Here is a 21,350-nt window from a genome sequence, read left to right on the forward strand (position 1 = left end):
TGGCCTGCAGCACTGCACCCTAACCACTGCGCCACCTCGGCTCTAGATGGGGAAACCCCACTCCCTCCTAGCACTGAGGATGTTACCTAGTTGGGTCATGAAATGTTTGCAAGAAAACAATCAAGCTCAGAGAGCAACTAGGACCCCACATTCCTCTCTTCCTCCTCCTCCCCACAAACCCCCATCTCATCTAGCATTGATCTTGTTCCCTAGTTGGATAATGAAATGTCTGCAAGAAATTAAGGTGAACTACTGCACAGGAGCGAAAGTGTCGGGCCTGCAGCCATTCTCTCTTTTGGATCTTTAGCCCGCCAAAGTTTCTATTATTCTACTATGCTTTTTCTATTGTGGGAAAACGGGATGGGGCATTGCATGGAGTTAGATGCTAGGTAGCCATAACAACATTCTTTCTAGAAACCTAAGGTCATCCTTTGTCTTTGCATCTCTGCACCTGACCGGAACTGGATGGGAGGAACTGCCAGCATGGCAGTGGGAGATTGGACCATTGGATTTATGGGTGTGAGGGCAAGATCTTGAACTTTCAGCTGGGTGGGGAAAACCGAGAAGCTTTCCGATTCGGGTTTCCCCAGATGTGCCGACATGGCTCTCTTCATAAATTGGAACTTTGAGGAATCCTTTGGCTTGATTTAATTTTAGATGCTATTTGGAACCCTGACAGAAAGTTGATTTTGTACCTGTTCCCCCAGCCCAGGTGTTTCCTCCAACATGAGGGGCATTGTCTGGGTCTATCTTCCCGTGTTTAGGGGAGGTGACGTCCAAACCACTTTCTCTCTGGATGGTTATCTGTTGAGGGAATACAAGACGTGAAGAACAAGCGAGCGAGAGGAGAATCCACCTTGCCACGTTTATGAGAAAAGACGAGGAACACTCTTGACACAGTATATTATTCCTTGGCCTAAAAGAACTTATTGATCCAATGCAGGAATAAACAGAAAATAATCCCTCACTCTCAGTCCAACTCTCTTATCCCACAGAGTTGTTTCTTTGTTTGAATGTTTTTTTATTTTATTTTAAAACAAACATACCATCTTTCATTAAGCAGTGTGTCATCTGGGCAAAAAATATTTTATGCAATCACAATTAAGCCATATTCATTATTTTATCTACTCTTAAGTTAATACTAATAGTTTATAGTTTATTTATTTGTATGCCGCCCTTTTCCCTGGGGGGACTCAGGGCGGCTCACAATCAAAAGGAAGGGGGGGGACAGACTTTTACATATAAGACAGTACATGATTAAAACGCAACATTCATACCATTCGGGCGGGTTACAATCTTTAGCCCCAGGCCTGATGGGATAGCCAGGTTCTGAGGGCTGTGCGGAAGGTCTGGAGGGTGGTGAGGGTACGAAGCTCCACGGGGAGATCGTTCCATTGGGTCGGGGCTACCACTGAGAAGGCTCTCCTCCGCGTGGTGGCCAGTCGGCATTGGCCAGCAGATGGAACTCGGAGGAGGCCTAAACGATGAGATCTAATGGGTCGTGTGGAGGTGATCGGCAGTAGGCGGTCTCTCAAGTACCCAGATCCACTACCATGAAGGGCTTTATAGGTGGCAAGTAGCACCTTGAAGCGTATCCGGAGATCGACAGGTAGCCAGCGCAGCTAATGCATATCATGCTATTATAACAATCCCCTTCTTAACTTACTTTACTTTAGTAATACAATTTCCTTATTTCACTCCTCTGCTCTCATTTCTAATCTTCATATTTATTCTCTAACCATGGATAAAATAATTCCCATGTACTGTAATAGTCAAGATTCTTCCTTTTCTTTAACTGCAAGTGTTAATCTATTCATTTCTGCACATTCTAACGTTTTCTTAATCATTCATGTTGGTTATTGTTGATGATGAGGAAGAAGAAAAGAAGATGGTGGAAGAAATCCAAATTTCAGGTCTGCAGCCCCTCTTTTCCTTTGGATCTTTGGCCTGCCACCCTTTCTATTATTCTACTATGCTTTTCCTATTGTGGGAAAATGGGAGGCGGCATTGTATGGAGTTAGATGCTAGGTAGCCATAACAACATTCTTTCTAGAAAACCAAGGTCATCCTTTGTCTCTGCATCTCTGCACCTGACTGGAACTGGATGGGTGGAACTGCCAGCATGGCAGTGGGAGACTGTACCATGGGATGGGCTTGTGGGTTTGGGGGCAAGATCTTGAACTTTCAATTAGGTGGGAAAAAACGGGAAGCTTTCAGATTCGGGTTTTCCCAGATGTGCCAACATGGCTCTCTTCATCAATTGGAACTTTGCCTCGGACTCTGATTTACTTTTGGATGCTATTTGGAACCCTGACACCCAGCAGTCCATCAAATCTGTCCTTTGAATGGTTTTGCTTGTTTCTTTTCTCTTTTTCATCTTATTGGTTTAATATTTCTAACTATCCAATTTTATTTTCAGGTTAGTCCTTGACTTAACGGCCACAATGGAGGGCCAACATTCATGCTGCTAAGTTTCTAAGGTACTACTACTTTTTGACCAGCAGATGGCATTAATGTTTCTCGATGACCAAGAAAATGAAGGATGGAACAGACTAACTTGAGTTATTTATAGAAAACAATAAAAATAAAATTAATAAAGGCAGGATACAAATCATCATAATAATGAGAGAGGACCAGAAATTTTGTTTTTTTTGTTTTTTTCTCACAACCTAGGAAAGATTCGAAAAGGTTTCTTCCACAAACACTTGTGTGAAAAGAAATAACAGAATAACAGAGGGGGAAGGGACCTTGGAGGTCTTCTAGTCCAACCCCATTCTCAAGCAGAACCTATACAATTGTAGATAAATATTTGCCCAATCTCTTCTTAAAAGCCTCCAGTGATGGAGCATCCGCAACTTCTAGTGCAGTGTTTCTCAACCTTGGCAACTTGAAGATGTCCGGACTTCAACTCCCAGAATTCCCCAGCCAGCAAATGCTGGCTGGGGAATTCTGGGAGTTGAAGTCCGGACATCTTCAAGTTGCCAAGGTTGAGAAACACTGTTCTAGTGGCAAGCTGTTCCACTGGGGGAGACCAGATTCAACCATGTTACTAATTTAAGAACTGCAGGGATCCAGTGAACGAATGCGGCCTGTATAACGGGACGAAGCCCACTTAACGAACGTCTCACTTAGCAACATATAATTTTGGGTTCAACAGTGGCCACAAGGCAAGGACTTTCTGCAATAATTAAGAGCGACAAAGCGTAATTGAGAGTGAGAAAATAAAGTCCAGGATGATGATCTATATTCAAAATACCCTTCCTCTCACCTGCACAGGTCTGCCGTCTTCTTGGCCAATCATGGTCCTCCATTCCTGCAGGGATTTTTCCAAGCTTTCCAGACTGGTTTCCCACAGCCGGACGTTCCCCCCCATGTCAACGGTCACCACTCCGTTCTTCCCCAGGGAAGCCAGCAATGCGTCCGTGTCGGAAATCGTCGCTAGCCAGGACGTGTACGGAGAGAGATTGGTGGATCTGAAAAAACCAAAAAGAAACTCCTGCATGAATAAAAAACCTTCTGGGTTTATTTTGGTTTTGTTTTTACTTTCAAAAGCAATGTCCCAAGGAGGCAACTGGAATTTCTGTTTTTTTTTTCTTTGAAGACGTTTCATTTGTCACGGTTCCAAAAAACACCCCCAACGAAATAAAACTCCCAGGCTTGTGTTTCCTCAAAGTTCCACTTTATTAGAGAGGTCATGTTGGCACATCTGGGAAAACCCGAATCTGAAAGCTTCCAGGTTTTCCCCACCCAGTTGAAAGTTCAAGATCCTTCCCCCAACACCCACAAGTCCATCCCATGGTCCAATCTCCCACTGCCACGAAGACAGAGTCTTCCCATCCAGTTCCTTCCAGGTGCAGAGACAAAGGGTGACCTTGACTTTCTAAGAAGAATGTTGTTATGGCTACACGTCACCCAGATCCGTATAACCCTCCCACCTCCCATTTTCCCACAGTAGAAAGTGGGAAAAGAAAAAAGAAAAGGTCTTGATATCAGTTCCCATCTGAGAAGCTTCTTCAGTTCTGACTGAGGAATGGAAAGATTTACACACCTTGCAGTCATCTGGTTATTAGTACTCTCTCTGAGAGTTGCTGAAGCCACTTGGAGATTTATCTATGTCCTCAAGAGTCATCTGAATAGTGCAGATGGGTGAGGAGCCTTCTTGGAACTGCTGAAAGGACCGTGTTGTGGACAGAAGTTGGATGGTGTGGTGTGCCCCCCCCCCCTGGCCTTGGGAGAGGGATGTTCAATTTTGACATAGATGGCCTCTTCGATCTCTCTTTCAAACCATCAGGAGAAGAACAGAGAAAACCCCCGGGGGAAAGTTACTAGAATAATAAAAGTAAATACTCTGAAGAAAAGATACAATAATCACAAAAATAGGAAAATAGAAGTTAGGGGAAAGGGAGAGAAGGACAAGAATTAAAACTGCAATTATATTTGTTGACTGTGGAGGATTATTAGTTTATTTGTGACCGACTGACACACTTTCTATAGCATGTAAAGAAAGATGTTGTACTTGTTTTAAATTAAAAACTAATTTTTTTTAATAAAAAAAAGAAAGAATTAAAACTGCAATTTTTGAGAGCCCAAGAGAAAATGGTTAAAAGAGGAAGAAAGGGAAAAAGAGTTACATTAGTAGACTAAAGAGAATAGGAGTAAGATGGTTATGGCGATGTAGCTAATTAAGAAATAAAGAAATTACAGAACATTGTTAACCGTAGAAAAAAATGGAAAGAAATGCTCTGTATGTTTAAATACAATTAGAGAATGTATGCTGTTTATAGCAAAATATACCAATGGAGAAAACAAGGAAGGGAAATTTGGTGAAACTGTGGACAATTGACAATATTGTTTATGTTATTAGGAAAAAAACAACAACTACAAAGATGGAAAATAATGGAAGAGAAAAATTTGGCTGAAAGTGAAAATGAAACTATGATGTAAAACGGACGATGTAATTGAGAGAATGTAAAAGACAAGATCCAAAAGACAGCTCTTGGTTCCTATAATATGTATTTATATTAAAAAATAAAAAACCTTGAATGAAAAAAAAAACACAGCAGTCCCCTCTGTCCAAAATGTGGACTTTGATGTCTTCCAAAGGGTGGCCTTTGTCTTTCAAATGACCAGCTGTCTGCAAGGAACATAAATCCTTCCATTCCTCACTATCCGGTCAGAGCTGAAGAAGCTTCTTGGATGAGAAGCGAAACATCTTCAGATAAAAACAAGGAAGTCCAGTTGCTTCCTGAGAAATCACCTTTGGTACAACTGTGTGACCTGCATGGCGGAGAACCTCCATGGACATTCCTTCGAAGATGCGTTGCTTCTCATCCAAGGAGCTTCTCCAGTTCTGAAGAAGAAAAACTGAAGAAGCTTCTTGGACGAGAAGCAAAGCGTCTTCAACGAACAAACAAGAAAGTCCAGTTGCATCTTGAAAAAAATAAAAGCACCTTTGGGGCAACCATGGACTGGATGACCGAGAATCTCCATAGATATCAAAAACAATGAGGTGTTTTTTCCCCCCCTGCAGATCCTTCCACCGTTACCATGGATACGAGGCCTTTTCCACGAGGAAAGACAATTACCTGGGGATAGGTATGTATTTAAGCTTCTTCGCCGTAAGATCGGTAATTTCCAAGTATCCAGCTGTTTGGGGAGGTGTAACATCTGCAAACAGAAAGGTTTGGAGAGATTTTATGATCCTAATGAATTTACACTGGATAAATCATATCGCTATGGTCTAAATGAATTTCATCAGTGAGGTACTGGAAATGATAGGAGTAACTCAAATGATTATATTGGAAGGCTGCTATCATGTCTCCCCTGGTCCTTCTTTTCACTAAACTAGACATCCCCAGTTCCTGCAACCGTTCTTCATATACAGAATAAGAGTTGGGAGGGACACTGGAGGTCTTCCATGACCCGTCAAAAGGGCGAACGACAAAACCGCGCCTGACTAAACCGCGTCGCTGACGTCATCAACGTGGCGACAACAGCCAGCGCGGAGAAAGAAGGGCGCTTTAAATAGCGCATTGAAAGAAAGCCGATTCAACTTAAGGTAAGGGTTAGATTTAGGGTTAGCTTTAGGGTTAGGTTTAGGGTTAGGTTAAGGGTTAGAGTTAGGTTTAGGGTTAGGTTAAGGGTTAGGATTAGGGTTAGGGTTAGGTTAAGGGTTAGGTTTAGGGGTTAAGTTTAGGTTTAGGGTTTACAGCATGCTTCTGGAGCCCTACACCATTTCAGACAAATGGTTATTGAATCTCTTTTTAAAATCTTCCCGTGTTGGAGCATTCACAACTTCTTTCCACTGATGAATTGTTTTCACTGTCAGGAAATTCCTCCTCAGTTCTAAGTTGCTTCTCTCCATTGTGAGGTATATATATATGTGTGTGTGTGTGTGTGTGTGTGTGTGTGTGTTTTGCCCCAATTATGGGAGGAAGCTAACAGCTTCCATTATCTGTCAATCGGCTCGTCATAAGAGTCCATCACGACAGAAACCCAAATTTTTACTGTTGCCTTTGTTACACATTTTGTGTTATATTTGTGCTGGTAAATAAATAAAGGGAGACTATATATATATATATATATATATCCATTTATTTATTTATTTATTTTATATATATATATATATATATATATATATATATATATATATATATATATATATATATATGTATATGTATATGTATATGTATATATATATATAAAGAAGACGTTGTGTTACCTTTAGGGTAGAGTTCCTTCAGAGGCACATCTCCAGGGGCCAAGAGCCTCACCACTTGGTTAGCCGCAACCAAAGTGACACAATTAGTGTGCTTCGCCATGCCCCTTTCGCCGCTCTTCCCGTAATAAAGTGGATCCGCAAGTGAAAATTGCCGGCTGTTCAGCTGGGAGCCCCTCTTGCAGCTGAAGACTTCGTTGGGCGACTGTGATACACAACGTGAACATTGGGGTTAAGTGACCCATTAAAAGATAATGAAATCTTAATTAAAAAAAAACAAACCTTTGGGTTCTAGAAAGATGGAAGCTCTCTAGGTGCCGAAGGGATGAAAGACACCACGGCTGCTCCAGATTTCACAATCCAGAACAGGCACAATGTTGGCATTCAAAATACGTAAAAGGTGCCAGTTTTGGGGAAGGCTCAGTGAACCCACAATCGAGGATCCCGAGCTTTCAAAAATCCCACTCAAGAAAACCCTTTAAAGGGATGCAGACGAGGAAGGAAGGAAGTAGAGAAGGAAGGGAGGGAGAAAAGAAAAGAAAGAGAAAACAAGGTGGTGTCTTAGCAGGTGCGAAGGATGGTAAACAAAGCATTTTAAACTATACCTTATAACCTTCCAAATGGAATAATAATAATATAAGAATGGCAAAGAAAAAGAATAATTATGTGAATGTATATCTATAATCTGTATGTAAGAGAATAAATGACAGTAAAAATATAAAGCATAATATAGGTAAATAATATTTGGTCATAAGTAGCTAAGTTTAAATAAATGAAATGCACATACAAATAGATAACGAATAAGGAGATTATGAATGAAAGATAGAAATGTATAGTAGGAAAAACACTAACTGCAAAGAAACCCATTCGGAACTGCAGTATGATATACGATGGAACTTCTTGTTCCTATGTGGTTTTTAAGTTATGTGTTTGTTTTTGTTGATGTGCTTATGTGTTTAAAATAAAAGAAAAATTATCATTGAAAAAAAAAAAAAAGAAACCCTTAAAAAAAAAAAAACTAACTAAAGAAATCCAGGGAAAGGAAGAATCAGAATTCTACCAGATATGGGATAAATGGTATAGGTGGATGGAGGAAAGAAATACAAATCAATGAAAGGATATAACAAAACTCAAAAATAATAGTTATGAGTAAAATAAGAGGATTAAGAATGGTGAAATCCAAATGAAATACAATAGAAGGGGAAATAATATAAGGTGAGCCGTATCGATTGATGATTGCTATTATAAAAAACAGGAAGTTCCTGTTCGTACTGTATTGTATAAATGTGGTGTACGTCTAACTTTTGTGTGTGTGTATTTTACATGTTTGTTAATAAAAATCTTTATTAAAAAAAAAAATCCTACCATGAGATCTGGGAATCCGACCACCACTGTTGCATAATCCTCCCGGCCGGAGAATATTCGGTTGGGGGCACTGATTTTCTGCTCAACGGCTCGGCTTAAGTTCTCGGAAGACAGCGGATCCCGAGAGGCAGCCTGGGGCACGTAGGTGTCCACCCCTGGGCAGAAAAGCAGAGCAAACGAAGTCAGAGCTGAAGAAAGTTCTTGGATGAGAACGAAAAAGTCTTCAAGGAAAAACCAGAAAGTCCATTTGCCTCTCGAAAAAGCACTTTTGGGGCAACCATGACCTAGAGGACTAAGAATCTCCAAGGACTTTTCTTTGAAAATGTTTTGCTTCTCATCCAAGCACCTTCTTCAATTCTGAAGAAGAACTGAGGAAGCTTCTGGGATGAGAAGTGAAACCTCTTCAAAGAAAAATCAAGAAAGCCCAGTTGCTTCCTGAAAAAAGAACTTTTGAGGCAACCATGACCTAGAGGACTAAGAATCTCCATGGACTTTCCTATGAAAATGTTTTCCTTCTCATCCTAGTAGCCTCTTCAATTCTGAAGAAGAACTGAGGAAGCTTCTGGGATGAGAAGTGAAACCTCTTCAAAGAAAAACCAGAAAGTCCAGTTGCCTCTCGAAAAAGCACCTTGGGGACAACCAAGACTTGAGAATCTCTACCGGCTTAGAGCAAATAAACACAACATACAGGCAGGCCTCAACTTACGACCGAAACTGAGCCCAAGGGTGAATTGACAACCACAGACCTTATCAGGCTTGGAGAATTGCCAGGCCGATTTCTTCCAAACACAATGCTCTACAAGAAAACACTTGGCAAGGAGTCCCTGAGAGTCACGAACAGATTTTCACACTCATTATGTGAATTAATGGCCTCCTGCAAACTCCACTCCCTGTCGCTCCTCTTTATTCCCTCTGGGAGGGGCCATTCACTGTCCCCCTGTGCCTTTGCTCCTGAGTCGGCCCTTGGTCCCTTAACTGTTCCCTTCTCCTGGCAGCTCTGCGCATGCGCACACTGGGAACAGGCTCCAGCTGTTCCTCTGCCTCACTGATCTTCGACTCCGAAGGCAGCTGATAACTATTGGATGGCCCTGGCCCCCTCTCTGCCTCCGATGCGGAGCCCTCGACGGAGCCTTCTCCAGACTCCAGGACTGGTTCACGTCCCTCCCCAACCTCCTCACTGTCTGAGCCTGCCGCCAGCTCTGCTGGCAGGACACAACACAGGGATGCCGCAACAGTCGTGTGAAAAAACGGTTGTAAGTCACTTCTTTCAGTGTCTTGTAAGGTCGTAAATCAAGGACTACCCATATATCTTTATGGAGGCCACCCATCAAAGCAAACAGTGGGCTGATGGGTTATTTATGGTTCAGGAACAAACCAGGATGGGAGGAGTTATTTCGACATCTCCGGGAACAGATTTTTACGGTGGAGATTAGCTTCAGCTCTTTCATTTTTTAAATTGGCCCTCATCTGTCTGTCTATCTCAGCCTTGTTTGGCTTGAGAGAAAATATAATTAAATGGAGGAATAGCTTCTCTTCGGTCTATCAAAAAAGGGAGGTGCATTTACAATACTTCTCATTATGCATATCCTTTTTCTGGACTTTTATAATTAGCGTGATATGCACCAGCCGCTTGTTTTTCAAGGCACCTGACAGCATTTTTCTCTTTAAACAAATAAAATAAAGGTCAGCTTTTCTGGCGATAACAGCCGGTCTCCTTTTCAGGCATTCGGAAAGGTGTTGTTTGAATTTGCTACATCCTGGGGGTTTTTTTCCTCTCACAAATTCATCTGACTCTTTTTATTTTTAATTACTGTAAAACTGCCATCAAGGGAATACGAAGTGTGGGCTACGTCAATGTTTCTCAACCTTCGCAAGTTTAAGATGGGTGGACTCCAACTCCCAGAATTCCCCAGCCAGCATGGATGAAACTCCAACTCCCAGAATTCCCCAGCCAGAGTGCATGGACCCCAACTCCCAGAATTCCCCAGGCAGCTTTGTAAACTTCAACTTGCAAAATTCTCCAGCCAGTATACATAGACTCCAAATCCCAGAATTCCCTAGCCAGCATGCATGAAACTCCAATTCCCAGAATTCCCCAGCGGGGCTGGAATTCTGGGAGTCGAAGTCCACGTATCTTCAAGCCACCATGGTTGAAAAACACCGGCCTGTGTGAAAATACTGAACTCAGCAAATCTCTCCTCTGAAGCGATGTCTTCTTAAGCTTCGCAGTCCCATAATTATACAAACGAAGCAAAAAAATAACCATCAACCCACAAAGACGCTGACAATTCGGTTTTTAAATTCCATACCTGTAGTTACCCCAAATCCAGTTTCCCCAGGTTCCTCGGTCAGCGTGTGTAATTGGCACACCCCGGTCTCCTCCACCGCCAGATGTATTGGCTTAGTCAGCAGGTACTTCCTGGAAATCACAAGGAATTGTCAAATGTTTTTAAATGGCAGGTTTACGTGGGCCAAATTTAACAATATATATATATATATTTTCCCCCCAGGGACTTTAAAATAGGAGACATGGTCCTTCTCCACTTCTGCTGGTTTTTCAATTGGGGAATTCAAGTTACAGTACAATACAATACAATAACATAATTGGAAGGGACCTTGGAGGTCTTCTAGTCCAACCCCCTGCTCAGGCAGGAAACCCTACACCACTTCAGACAAATGGTTATCCAACATCTTCTTCAAAACCTCCAGTGTTGGAGAATTCACAACTTCTGGAGGCAAGTTGTTCCACTGATTAATTGTTCTCACTGTCAGAAAATTTCTCCTTAGTTCTAAGTTGCTTCTCTCCTTGATTAGTTTCCACCCATTGCTTCTTGTTCTACCCTCAGGTGCTTTGGAGAATAGCTTGACTCCCTCTTCTTTGTGGCAACCCCTGAGATACTGGAAGGCTGCTATCATGTCTCCCCTAGTCCTTCTTTTCATTAAACTAGACATACCCAGGATATAGGATATGTCTAGTTTATGGTATAGTCATAGGAACTAAGACAATTTGCTGTGGGATAATTCCACACTCTTTTCCTTTCTCATCCTTTCATCGATTTAATGTAAAAGATTCCTACCGCTGTCTTGGGCCGTGGTAATTGTGGGCAGCTCACGACATTACCAAAATAAATCAATAAAAACTGCAGACAAGGAAACCCTTTCATGCAGCCCAAGTGCCATCACTTTTCTATCCCAAATAGAACTCGGGCAAATCCCTCCGGGGCAGCAGGAGATGGGATGTGCGTATGCGGCCAGGTAGGGCAATGGTAGCTGTTTTGGTGCGTTCGAGATCTCCGGTAGTTTTCGGTGACCTCCAGCCAGCCGCCGCTGCCGGGAAGCAAAGGAAGAGGCGGTTGTGGGGGAGGAGGTGGGACTAGGCCCGGGGCCCCTGAAGGAGCGGAAACGGGACGGGCGAAGGGAGATGGGGCGGCATGCAGGAGGGGGAGGAGGAGGCCTTTGACAAATGAACTCAGGGCAGGTCAGAAAATAGGTAGAAATTCAAATTTTTTCCCCTACCAGGTTCTCTGGGCGTGGTTTGGTGTTTGTGTGTGTGTGGTCATGTGACTGAGTGGGCATGGCCATGACGTTGAGTTGGCCATGCCCACTCAGTCACGTGACTCCCCCAAGCCACGCCCACAGAACCGTTAGTAAAAAAAAATTGAATCCCACCACCGTTTGGGATGTTGAAATCCACAGGTCTTTGTGGGGTTTGCAGAGAAGAGGAGGAGGAGGAAGAGGAGGAAGACTGCGGGGGTCCTTGGTGCTTCGTTAATTTCGCGACCCAACTAGGTATCATCATCAGCGCTCACTAGTTTGGGAAGGAAACATCTGCAAGAAAAACCATCAAGCTCAGACCTCAAGGACCTCACAACAATTATTGCACTTTTTAATAATTAATTCTACAACAGCTGGACTGAATAATTGCAGAAGAAATGTCTCAGGGGCTGCCCCAAAGAAGAGGGAGTCAAACTATTCTCCAAGGCACCTGAGGGCAGAGCAAGAAGCAATGGGTGGAAACTAATCAAGGAGAGAAGCAACTTAGAACTAAGGAGGAATTTCCAGACAGTGAGAACGATTAACCAGTGGAACAGAAGTTGCCTCCAGAAGTTGTGAATGCTCCAACACTGGAAGTTTTTAAGAAGAGATTGCACAACTATTTATTTGTATCCGTGTAGTAGGATCTCTTCAAGGGGGCCAAGGTGGAGAAACAAGGACATGGGCGGCCTATAAATCGAATAAATTAAATTAAGTAAGATGAGGTAGGAGAAGGTTGTTCGTACTGGTTCGTTTTATTTTCCACCAAAAGCCACCGGTCTTCGGCCACTAAAAAGACAGACTTGAGGCTGATGGGCAAGGAGATGGTGTGGGCATTGCCTTCCAGGACATCCATGACGGTAAGGTAGTTCCTGAAAGGTGAAACGTTAAAAATTAGGAGAACCTCTGGCTAATTCTGTAAGCAAAGAAGAAGTTTAAAAAAAGAGGAATTTATTCTTACCCTCCTTCTTTGTAGAACACCAGCCAATTCTTATGGGCGAATTCTTTGCACATTTTGTGACTTGTCTTCTTTCGGGGGTGGGGGTGGTAGGTGGGCGGGTGGAGGAAAAGACAAAATAACAATGAACAATTTTTGCACCCAAATCCACCAAAACGCTTGGCTACAAATGGAGAATCGGCAAGCGATGGGAAACGGTTCTTAATGGATCTGCTGTCCAGCAAAGTCAATGAGGAAGTCCCGTTTTACGGCCCTTTCTGGCCACCGTGGTTAATTGAATCACTGCGGTTGTTAAGTTAGTTACCCGGTCGCTAAGGAGCTAAGTTCAATGTAAAGATGTTATCAATTTTCTATTCTTTTTTCCAATATATTTTAGACTGTTTTTGTTAAAGATTTATACCGTATGGGTTCTGGGAAGTCGGGGGAGGGAAGGCTGGGGGGGGGGGGGAGGGAGGGATGTATATTAGGTTTGACGAGAGGCGTTAGATTTTAATGTAATTTGATTCCACATGTATACTGCCTTCTCTTATATTTTTTCCTTTAAAACTAGGATATGTTAAGTATATTGATATGGAAGCGGAAATACACCAATAAGAGGAAGAGTGGGAAACAGAGGAGAGAAGAAAGATGGAAGAGAGGGATAGGAGAGAGGGTAAGGGGGGAAGATGAGGAGGATAAGGAGGAGTGGAATGTGGAGAGAGGAGAAGGAGAAAGGAAGGGGAAGTAGAGTAGGAAAGGATGATGGAGGGAAGAAAGGAGGTAGGAGAGAGGTAGAAGAAAGAGGTGTATGGAGAGTAGAAGAGCTAATAATGGGTGTTAACTTTTTGGGGGGCGTTGATAACAGGAGGAACTGATGTAATCATTATTTAATACTATATGATACTGGCTATGTATCGTATACATGTGATTGTATGTTATGAAAATGGAAATAAAAATATGTTTATATTAAAAAAGTTAGTTACCCAGTCGCTAAGTGAATCTGGCTTCCCCGTTGACTTGGGAAGGCCGCAAAACAAGGTCACGTGACCCCAGGACACTGCAACTGTTGTTAAGTACATGCCAGTTGCCAAGCCCTTGAATTTTGGTCACGTGACTGCGGGGACGCTGCAACGGTCGTAAAGTGTGAAAAATGATCCTAATTTGCTTTTTCCCCCCAGTCCTGTTGTAACTTCGGTCACTAAATGAATAGCAGTAAGTCAAGAACTACTTGCATTCTTGTAGGGTAAATAGGCTATTGAGATGCCTTACCTCCTCTGGATTGCCTCCCCACCACGATGTTCCTTTCCGCGACGCCGGGATATCCGGTAACAAGGTGAGGCGGCTGACGGCCCCCGTGTTCGTGTCCACCAATAAAATGATGTGATTCTATCAGAAAAAAATAAATAAATAGAAAGAGGGCAATTCTACATACTTTGGAAGAGTTGCAAACGTATTGTGTGTCCAGGATGACACATTTCGAGGACCCTCCCCACAGTCCTGGGGGGGGAGGGGAGATCCAGAAATCCTAAATGGTGGGCAACCGGCTGGATCCAGATGTGTTCCTGAATGGCCTCTGGTTGGTGCGCATTGTTGAATTTCAATTTTTCGCCGTTTTTTAAGTAGAGGATGTGTAAAGGATTATACTCCTTAAGTCTACAAGAGGTGGAACAAAGTTGAGATAGGCAGTTTCAGCGAGTGGTTAAGGCAGCAGGCTAGAAAGCGGGAGACCGTGAGTTCTAGTCCGGCTTTAGCCATGAAAGCTAGCTGGGTGACTTTGCCAGAAAACTGGAAGTTCTAGAACCACCTTAGTCATAAAAGCCAGCTGGGTATCTTTGGGCCAATCACTAGGAGACTGGGAGTTCTAGTTCCACCTTAGCCATGTGACCTTGGGTCAATCACTAGGAGACTGGGAATTCTAGTTCTACTTTAGCCATGTGAGCTTGAGTCAATCACTAGGAGACTGGGAGTTCTAGTTCCACCTTAGCCATGTGAGCTTCAGTCAATTACTAGGAGACTGGGAGTTCTAGTTCTACCTTAGCCATGTGAGCTTGAGTCAATCACTAGGAGACCGTGAGTTCTAGTTCTACCTTAGCCATGTGAGCTTGAGTCAATCACTAGGAGACCGGGAGTTCTAGTCCCACCTTAGGCATGAAAGCCGGCTAAGTAACATTGGGCCAGCCTCTCTCTCTCTCAGCCCAACCCACCTGGGGAAGAAAAAGAGGAGGATATGCTGGAGATGTTTGGTGTCTTGTAAAAAATCATAAAGCTGAGCTGCAAACAACTAAAACATAAATAAATACAGGAAAAAAAGGAAACCAGCATCGCTTCCAAAGCATCTTCGAAGCTCCAGATGCCGTTGTATTTACTGCTGTTGGGTTATTTGGCTTCCCTGTCTTTCCATCTGCCGTATTCCTCTCCCCAGTGATCCTGAAGGACGAATTCCAGTCCTTCCCTCTCCCCACCCCCAAATTTGTTTTCCAGTTTTTTTTTCTCCAGAAATTAGGAAGTTCGTACCCGACTTTCTGCACACATATCAAATTAAATCAACATGCTTCATTTCTCTTTTTTCCTCGGTTTGAAGAGGGCAAGATTGCCCTGTACACTCTTAATTTCATCTATGTATCTGAAAAAGGGAGGAGGAGGAGGAGGAGAAGAAGAAGAAGAAAGAGAAGGAGACAAAGAAGAGGGAGAAGAAGAGAAGGAGGAGGGGAGGAGGAGGAGGAGAAGGAGAAGAAAAAGGAGGAGGAGGAGAAGAATTAGGGATGAGAAGTTCTGAATGAAGAAGAAGGAGAAGGAGAAGAATTAGGGATGAGAAGTCCTGGAGGAGTGGTGAAGGTCTCTGCTTCCCCTCCAGACTATAGAAGGGGAGGGTCAGCCTGGTCACTGAAATAATTCTTGGGATTGAAAGTTTTGGAGAGAAAAAATGCACAGCGCAGTCTTGTGATGTAGGATAGAGTTCTTGCATCCGTAATTACCCAATTTGTTGCTCAATCATTATTTTGCTCGCACAAGGAAGCAACATTTTGACCCCAGAATCCCTCTCCAGATTAGAGTGACGGGATCATCCTACCAAAGTTTAATAGTACGTCACCACATTCCAACATTCCCATAACACAGAACTCTGGAGAGAAAATTACAAGGATTTCCAAGTTTTTCTTTTCTTTCTCTTTCTTTCTTTTTCCTCTCTTCCTTCCTTTCTTTTTCTCTTTTCTTCCTTTCTCTTTCTTTTTCTCTCTCTCCTTCCTTCTTCCCTCCCTCCCTTTATTTCCTTCTTTCCTTCCTTCCTTTCTCTTCCCCTCATTTCCTCCCTCTCTCATCTTTTCCCCTTCCCTCCCTCCATTCTCTCTCTCTTTCTTTCTCCTATCTTTCTCCTTTCTTTTTCTCCCTCTCCTCATTCCATCCTTCCTTACTTCTCTCTTTCTCTCTCTTTTCTCTCTTCTTTTTCTCTCTTCTTTCTTTCTCTTTCCTTTCTTTTTTCTCCTTTTTCCTCCCTTTATCTCCTTTCCTTCCTTCCTTCCTTCCTTTCCTGTTTCCTCCCTCCCTCTCCCTTACTTTCCCTTTCTCCCTCCCTCCTCCCTCCCTCTCTCTTTTCCTTCCTTCCTTCCTTCCTTCCTTCCTTCCTCCCTCCCTCCCTCCCTTCCCCCTTGCTGCATATCTGCCTGCACAACAGCGTAAGACTGGAAACCCAAAAAAACGTTCCAATCTTTAGAAGGGGGTGGAAAAGGGGTCCTCTTTGGGCATTAGATTCCAGGGTCAAAGCTGCTGGGTGCCACTGAGGCCTTTGCTTCTCCATCCCTTTCCGGTCTTAATGGCTCCCCTCTGAACAGAGTCCTGACTGGGGGCACCGTGGCTTGTCTCCCAAAATAGAACCCTGCGTCAGGGGGGGGGGAAGGCTTCTGAGCCCCAGGGCTGGCCGTGCGCCAGGGGAGCTGGGAAGGATCTGCCCGCTTGGGCCACGTCCATTTGTCAGTGTGAGAAAAGGAGCCTCCCGCTGACCCTCCAGCTCCCCAGCGCTTTGCATTCCAGAGGTTGCACAGATGTCACCGCCATTCTTCCCCGACGGAGGCTTTTATTTTTAGCTCCTGTCGAACTTCCCTTTCCTCGGAGTTTTCGTGACCCCGGCCGAGTTGCGCAACACCAGCGGTTTGAAAGCACTTTGTGCAAAGAAAGATCCAGCTCGGATCGAAGTGTGTGTGTGTGTTTGGGGGGGGGGGGGAGGGAAGGTTGGACGAGGGAGGGGAAGGGCTTGAAAAACAGGAAGGCGGAAAGGAGAAAGAAAATAGCACATTTCAACAGGAGAGCAGAAAAGAGCAGCAAAGGTGTGTAGGAGGATAGAGGCGAAAACCTAGGAAGAACCGTTGCAAGAATCGAGTATTTCTAATATAATGAAAAAGAAGGACCAGGGGAGACATGATCGCAGTCTTCCAAAATCTCAGGGGCTGCCCCAAAGAAGAGGGAGTCAAGCTATTCTCCAAGGCACCTGAGGGCAGGACAAGAAGCAATGGCTGGAAACTAATGAAGGGGAGAAGCAACCTAGAAGGAGAAATTTTCTGACAGTAAGGAAGGAGAAAATGGAGGAAGGAAAGGAGGGAGGAAGAAAGGAAGGAAGGAAAGAAGGAAGGGATGAGTGGATGGAGTGAATGAGGAAGGAGGGGAAAGGAAAGGAAGAGAGAAAGAAAGAGAGAAAGAAAGAAAAGAGACACAAACTAAATAGCTGCCTGCCCACCTTCACAGGACTTTATCACAAACCTGCTTGTGTTCTGCATTCTAATGCAGCATCGCAAAGTCCTCTCCAGGTCCTTTCCTAATTTTAAGATCTCCCTCTCTCCCTCCCTCCCTCCCTCTCCCTCCCCCCTCTCTCTTCCTCTCCCTCCCTCTCTCTTTCTCTTCCTCTCCATCTCTCTCCCTCCCTCTCTTCCCCTCCCTCCCTCTCCCTCTCTCTCCTCTCTCTCCCTCCCTCTCCTCTCTCTCTCCCTCCCTCTCTCTCCCTCCCTCTCTCCCCCTCCCTCCCTCTCCCTCCCTCTCCCTCTCTCCCCCTCTCTCTTCCTCTCCCTCTCTCTTCCTCTCTCTCTCCCTCCCTCCCTCTCCCTCTCTCCCCCTCCCTCCCTCTCCCTCTCTCCCTCTCCCTCCCTCTCTCTCTCCCTCTCTCTCCCTTCCTCTCTCTCTTCCTCTCTCTCTCTCTCCCCCCCCCCCCCCCGGGAATGAAGGCCAACCTAGGCACACGGCCTCCTCCCCCTCGGCTTTACCTGCTCTTCGTGCAGAACGACCTGGCCTTGGAGGGGGCTGCCGAGGGGGGCCAGCCGGACGAAGGGCTGCCACATGCCCCGAAGGGTTCGCGGGAAGAGGTCGTAGAGGTCCATGCAGTGTCCGGTTTTCCCAGAGGCGTTCATGGAATATAAGGAGACGGGATTGCAGGTGGCCACGTAAAGCGAAGTCCCGTCTTCGCGCTCTTTAGCGGGACGGGGCGCAAAATTAAGAGAGAGAAGGTGCAAGTTTAGGATTTCTCTACCACCGAAACCCTCGCTAGAATCACCAGAGATCGTTATTTGATTGACATCCGTCACCCATGCGCAGAACAATTTTCATTGCAGAAACGTATTTCCCCCCCCCTTTTTTTAACGTTTTGCGCATGTGCAGACAATTTTAGATACAAATGCAACCCGCGCGTGGAGGGCGCATTTGGCGTGCCCGCGAGCGAAATGAGCCCACCCGCACAATGTTTTTTTGGCAGTAATGCCAGCAGCCACCCACATCCTGGTACTCTACCTTGAGACGCCACATCGCAGACTAAGTTAACCTGGTTCAAAGGGAGGCTCCAGAAGGCCAGCTCTTCCGTGAAACTCAAGGCTCTGCCCTCGTGCCTTTCCAGAGGGAAGCCCTGCAGGTTTAAATGTATGGGGCCCTAAAATAAAAAGAGAGCCATTCCTGAACCCCAAAACTGGAACGAAATCTGGCAAAACGACGACAATGACAGGCAGAACCTCGACGTGCGACCACAGCTGAGCCCAAGTTTGTCTGCTGCTGAGCCAAGACGGTTCTTAAGTGAGTTTTGCCCCATTTGGCGACCTTCCTTGGTGCGGCGGTCAAGCGAATCCCTGCGGTTGTTAAGTTAGCCGCACGGTCATTAAGCGAACCAGGCTTCCCCCGTTCATTCTGCTTGGCAGGAGGTGGCAAAAGGGGCTTGCGTGACCCCCTTCCCCCGGGGGGGGGGGACGGGACACAACACCACCATCATAAATACTAGTCGGCTGCCAAGGCCCCGGATTTTAATCACGCAGTCGTGGGGATGCTGCAACGGTTGTTAAGTGTGAAAAATGATCCTAAGTCACTTTTTTTTCAGTGCCACCATAACTTCAAACGGTCACTGAATGAATTGTTGTAACTCGAGGAGTACTTGTTTGGCTGAATTCTCCTTGTCTATAAGGAGGTTTTCCTGCCTAAGCAAGGGGTTGAACTAGAAGATCTCCAAGGTCCCTTCCTACTATTCTATTCTATTCTATTCCATTCACCATCTAATTTCTATTCTATTCATCATCTAATTTCTATTCTATTCCATTCATTATCTAATTTCTATTCTATTCTATTCCATTCCATTCATCATCTAACTTCTATTCTATTCATCATCTAATTTCTATTCTATTCATTATCTAATTTCTATTCTATTCTATTCTATTCCATTCATCATCTAATTTCTATTCTATTCATCATCTAATTTCTATTCTATTCCATTCATTATCTAATTTCTATTCTATTCTATTCTATTCCGAGGTGGCGCAGTGGTTAGGGTGCAGTACTGCAGGCCACTTCAGCTGACTGTTTTATCTGCAGTTCAGCGGTTCAAATCTCACTGGCTCAAGGTCGACTCAGCCTTCCATCCTTCCGAGGTGGGTGAAATGAGGACCCAGACTGTGGGGGCAATTTGCTGACTCAATTTGCTAAAAATCTGTAAACCGCTTAGAGAGGGCTGAAAGCTCTATGAAGCGGCATATAAGTCTAATAAATAAATAAATAAATAAGTAAGTAAGTAAGTAAGTAAATAAATTCTATTCTATTCTATTCTATTCTATAATTTGAAAATCATTGTCCACAATCAGCCAGGATTCCATGATTCTTTTTTTTTAAAGTATTTTTTAAAAGTGGTGGCAACTATCTGCCTTCTTTAGATTTAGCAGTCTGGAAATGCTTAGCCCCAGTTAAACATGCAGATCCTTGGTGCTTTTCCTGCTTGGCGACTTTGCTGCAGGCATTTCATTACCCAACTAGGTGACATCATCCATTCGCTGGAGCAAACCCCTCTCCTTCTAGCACAGATGATGTTACCTAGTTGGGTAATGAAACGCCTGCAAGAAAAGCCACCAAGCTCGAAGAACACCAAGGAAGCCCTCATGTCAACCTCGAGCTACAAATATTCTCCTCCATTAATCTTAAGCTTGAACCAAATTTCACCAACCTTCACTTCTACACGATGTGTTTCGGCAGGGCACAAGAGTCTTCGGCGTGATTTCCCCAAATGATTCGTTTTCCAGTAGCCCATAAATTTGGTCTCCGGCAATGGCAATCTGACCAAGAAAAAAATATATCACTGTAATTAATATGGCACACATTTCTCTGAGTTGACAATACTTTTTATTTTCATCTCGTTAACAGAATCTTAAGATGACAATGCTGTTTTGCAGGATGGAATTCCACTTGGGAATTTTTCTGAAGAGGGGAAAAAAAAAAGTTTAATGGTTCGGATGAAACATAAACTAAATTCTGACGTACGAAGTAAGTCCTTAATGCACCAGAAGCTGCACCAACTCTACTCTTAGAAAATACAAGCATCATTTTTGTGAAACAGCATTTGAAGATTTGAGGATTTGGAGAAATGAAATGTTTGGAATTTTTAACAGATTATTCCAGGTCAAAATACGATTCCCATCAAGCTAAAATTTTCAATATTAGGACATAGTTATATCCATTTAATGCGTTTATAGAATCACACCTGTTTTGAGTTAGCATTCTGCCTTCCAAATACAACACAAATACAAATCAGAACATAAATTTAGAGTGGGCTATAAACGAGGCACACTTTTTGCCTAGATCCTGAAATAATCTGAATCGATCGATGAAGTTTTCAATCCCAATGGACATCTAGTCCTACGGGATTGGGCGGCATATAAATTTATTCAATTACAATTAATTACAATTATTATTAAAGCTGCTGCTGTCTATGATATTGTATTATACGACGACAGTTCACACTTGACCAAAGGACGCCTCTTTTGAAGGATTGTAAACTTTGGAGAAGCAGGGAACGATTGCAAATGTAATGCCTGCGTAATTCAGCAACCGAAGAGGGGGAAAAGTAAATGTCAAATAACAGAAGTCTGGACTTGCAGCCAAAGTTCTCTCAACTTGAGTGCCTTCAGCGGTAACGGATGAAGATTATGTTTGCGCAGAACTAAACATGGAAACTGGGCAACTGCCATGCAGATTGTTCCATCTGAGTCACCCTGTTGATGGAATTTCCGTTGTGTCCTCTCTACCAGTGGTCTCCAACCTTGGCCACTTTAAGACTTGTGGACTTCAACTCTCAGAGTTCCTCAGCCAGCTTTGCTGGCTGAGGAACTCTGGGAGTTGAAGTCCCACAAGTCTTAAAGTTGCCAAAGTTGGAGACCACTGCTCTGTACCTCTCTACAAATCTTAATGTTGCCAAGGTTGGAGAACACAGTTCAGCATTAAAAAAGCTCCTTAGATACGTATATAGAGCAACCGCGAGGTGTTTCTTCACCTTTAGCAGTAACTAACCGCGTT

At 43.9% G+C, this 21,350-nt stretch overlaps 1 protein-coding gene across 2 annotated transcripts in view; it reads right to left on the minus strand.

The window, feature by feature from the left end:
- The window catches only part of VWA8 (von Willebrand factor A domain containing 8), a 95,762-nt gene that overhangs the window by 14,679 nt on the left and 59,733 nt on the right, over positions 1 to 21,350 (minus strand). The window contains exons 27-38 of one of the 2 annotated variants that reach the window (XM_032226380.1): positions 20,005 to 20,113; positions 18,321 to 18,456; positions 17,801 to 18,003; positions 13,824 to 13,940; positions 12,579 to 12,643; positions 12,364 to 12,489; positions 10,393 to 10,502; positions 8,084 to 8,238; positions 6,722 to 6,923; positions 5,586 to 5,667; positions 3,269 to 3,473; positions 696 to 804 (exon numbers count right to left, since the gene is read on the minus strand). In XM_032226380.1, the coding sequence (XP_032082271.1) occupies positions 696 to 804; positions 3,269 to 3,473; positions 5,586 to 5,667; positions 6,722 to 6,923; positions 8,084 to 8,238; positions 10,393 to 10,502; positions 12,364 to 12,489; positions 12,579 to 12,643; positions 13,824 to 13,940; positions 17,801 to 18,003; positions 18,321 to 18,456; positions 20,005 to 20,113 (1,619 nt within the window). Of the gene's footprint in view, positions 1 to 695; positions 805 to 3,268; positions 3,474 to 5,585; positions 5,668 to 6,721; positions 6,924 to 8,083; positions 8,239 to 10,392; positions 10,503 to 12,363; positions 12,490 to 12,578; positions 12,647 to 13,823; positions 13,941 to 17,800; positions 18,004 to 18,320; positions 18,457 to 20,004; positions 20,114 to 21,350 lie in introns of both variants that reach the window. The other variant, XM_032226379.1, reaches the window with a different exon arrangement.

This window comes from Thamnophis elegans, chromosome 11, assembly GCF_009769535.1.
Source record: "Thamnophis elegans isolate rThaEle1 chromosome 11, rThaEle1.pri, whole genome shotgun sequence".
Classification (NCBI taxonomy): Eukaryota; Metazoa; Chordata; class Lepidosauria; order Squamata; family Colubridae; genus Thamnophis; species Thamnophis elegans.